Raw genomic sequence first — 1,030 nt, 5'->3', positions numbered from 1 at the left:
CCAGCATCTCGCGATGATCGACTATCTCTGCTTCGCCGGCACGCGTGAGGGCCGTGTGATCGAATATGTCGATCACCTGCACGAGCATTTCGTCGATCCCTGCGTGATCCGGTCGGCCGCCTACATGCCCCCGGAAAGGCCGGGATTCTCGATCGAGATGAAGCCCGAAACGCTCGCCCGGTACCGGTATGCGCCGGATCGCGGGCAGGCGGCGTGAGCCGCGGGTCGCCGCCCGGACCCTAGCGCATGTCCAGCAGCGATGTGTCGACCTCCGCAAGCGTGCGGGCACCCGCCAGGGCGAGCGTGACCCGCATCTCCGCCGCAAAGAGGTCGAGCAGACGCACCACGCCGGCCTCGCCCGCCGCTGCCAGGGCATAGGCCCATGCGCGCCCCAGCAACACCCCTTGGGCGCCCAGCGCGAGCATGCGCACGACATCGGCGCCGGACCGTATGCCGGAATCGGCCAGCACGGTGAGCCGATCCCCGACCGCTCCCGCCACCGACGGCAAGGCCCGCGCAGTCGAAACGGCGCCGTCGAGCTGGCGCCCGCCATGGTTGGAGACGACGATGCCATCGGCCCCGAACCGCGCCGCATCCCTGGCGTCTTCGGGGTCAAGGATGCCCTTGACGATCAGGGGACCGTCCCAGGTCTCGCGGATCCATTCCAGGTCGCGCCACTGGACGGCGGGATCGAAATTCGCGGCGAGCCAGCCCATGAAGTCCTCCAGCCCGCTCGTCTTGCCGAGTACCGGGGCGACGTTGCCGAGGATGTGCGGCCGTCCGCGCACGCCGACGTCCCATGCCCAGCCGGGTCGCCCCGCCGCCTGCACGAGTCGCCGCATTCCGCTCCCTGCCCCGGAGAGGCCACTATGCGCATCCCGGCGCCGCATCCCCGGAACGGGCATGTCGACCGTGAACACCAGTGCGGACGCGCCTTGCGCCTTGGCGCGGCAAAGCAGGTCCCGCATAAAGCCGCGGTCCCGAATGACATAGAGCTGGAACCAGATCGGTCTCGATGATGCCGCAACCA

At 69.2% G+C, this 1,030-nt stretch overlaps 1 protein-coding gene across 1 annotated transcript; it reads right to left on the bottom strand.

Annotated features, from left to right (window-relative positions):
* Positions 1 to 239: 239 nt before the first annotated feature.
* LOC120860154 (L-lactate dehydrogenase-like) lies at positions 240 to 968 on the bottom strand. Its single transcript, XM_040235955.1, has one exon. The coding sequence runs from the start codon at positions 966 to 968 to the stop codon at positions 240 to 242; it is 729 nt and encodes a 242-aa protein (XP_040091889.1).
* Between the last annotated feature and the right edge of the window lie 62 nt (positions 969 to 1,030).

The sequence above is a fragment of the Oryx dammah genome, unplaced genomic scaffold (assembly GCF_014754425.2).
Source record: "Oryx dammah isolate SB20612 unplaced genomic scaffold, SCBI_Odam_1.1 HiC_scaffold_10751, whole genome shotgun sequence".
Classification (NCBI taxonomy): Eukaryota; Metazoa; Chordata; class Mammalia; order Artiodactyla; family Bovidae; genus Oryx; species Oryx dammah.
This window is presented reverse-complemented; position numbering and strand designations above follow the sequence as displayed.

What these genes read in the sequence shown, in the direction of transcription:
- LOC120860154 (XM_040235955.1), bottom strand. Translation starts at nt 968, where the DNA reads ATGCGGGACCTGCTTTGCCGCGCCAAGGCGCAAGGCGCGTCCGCACTG.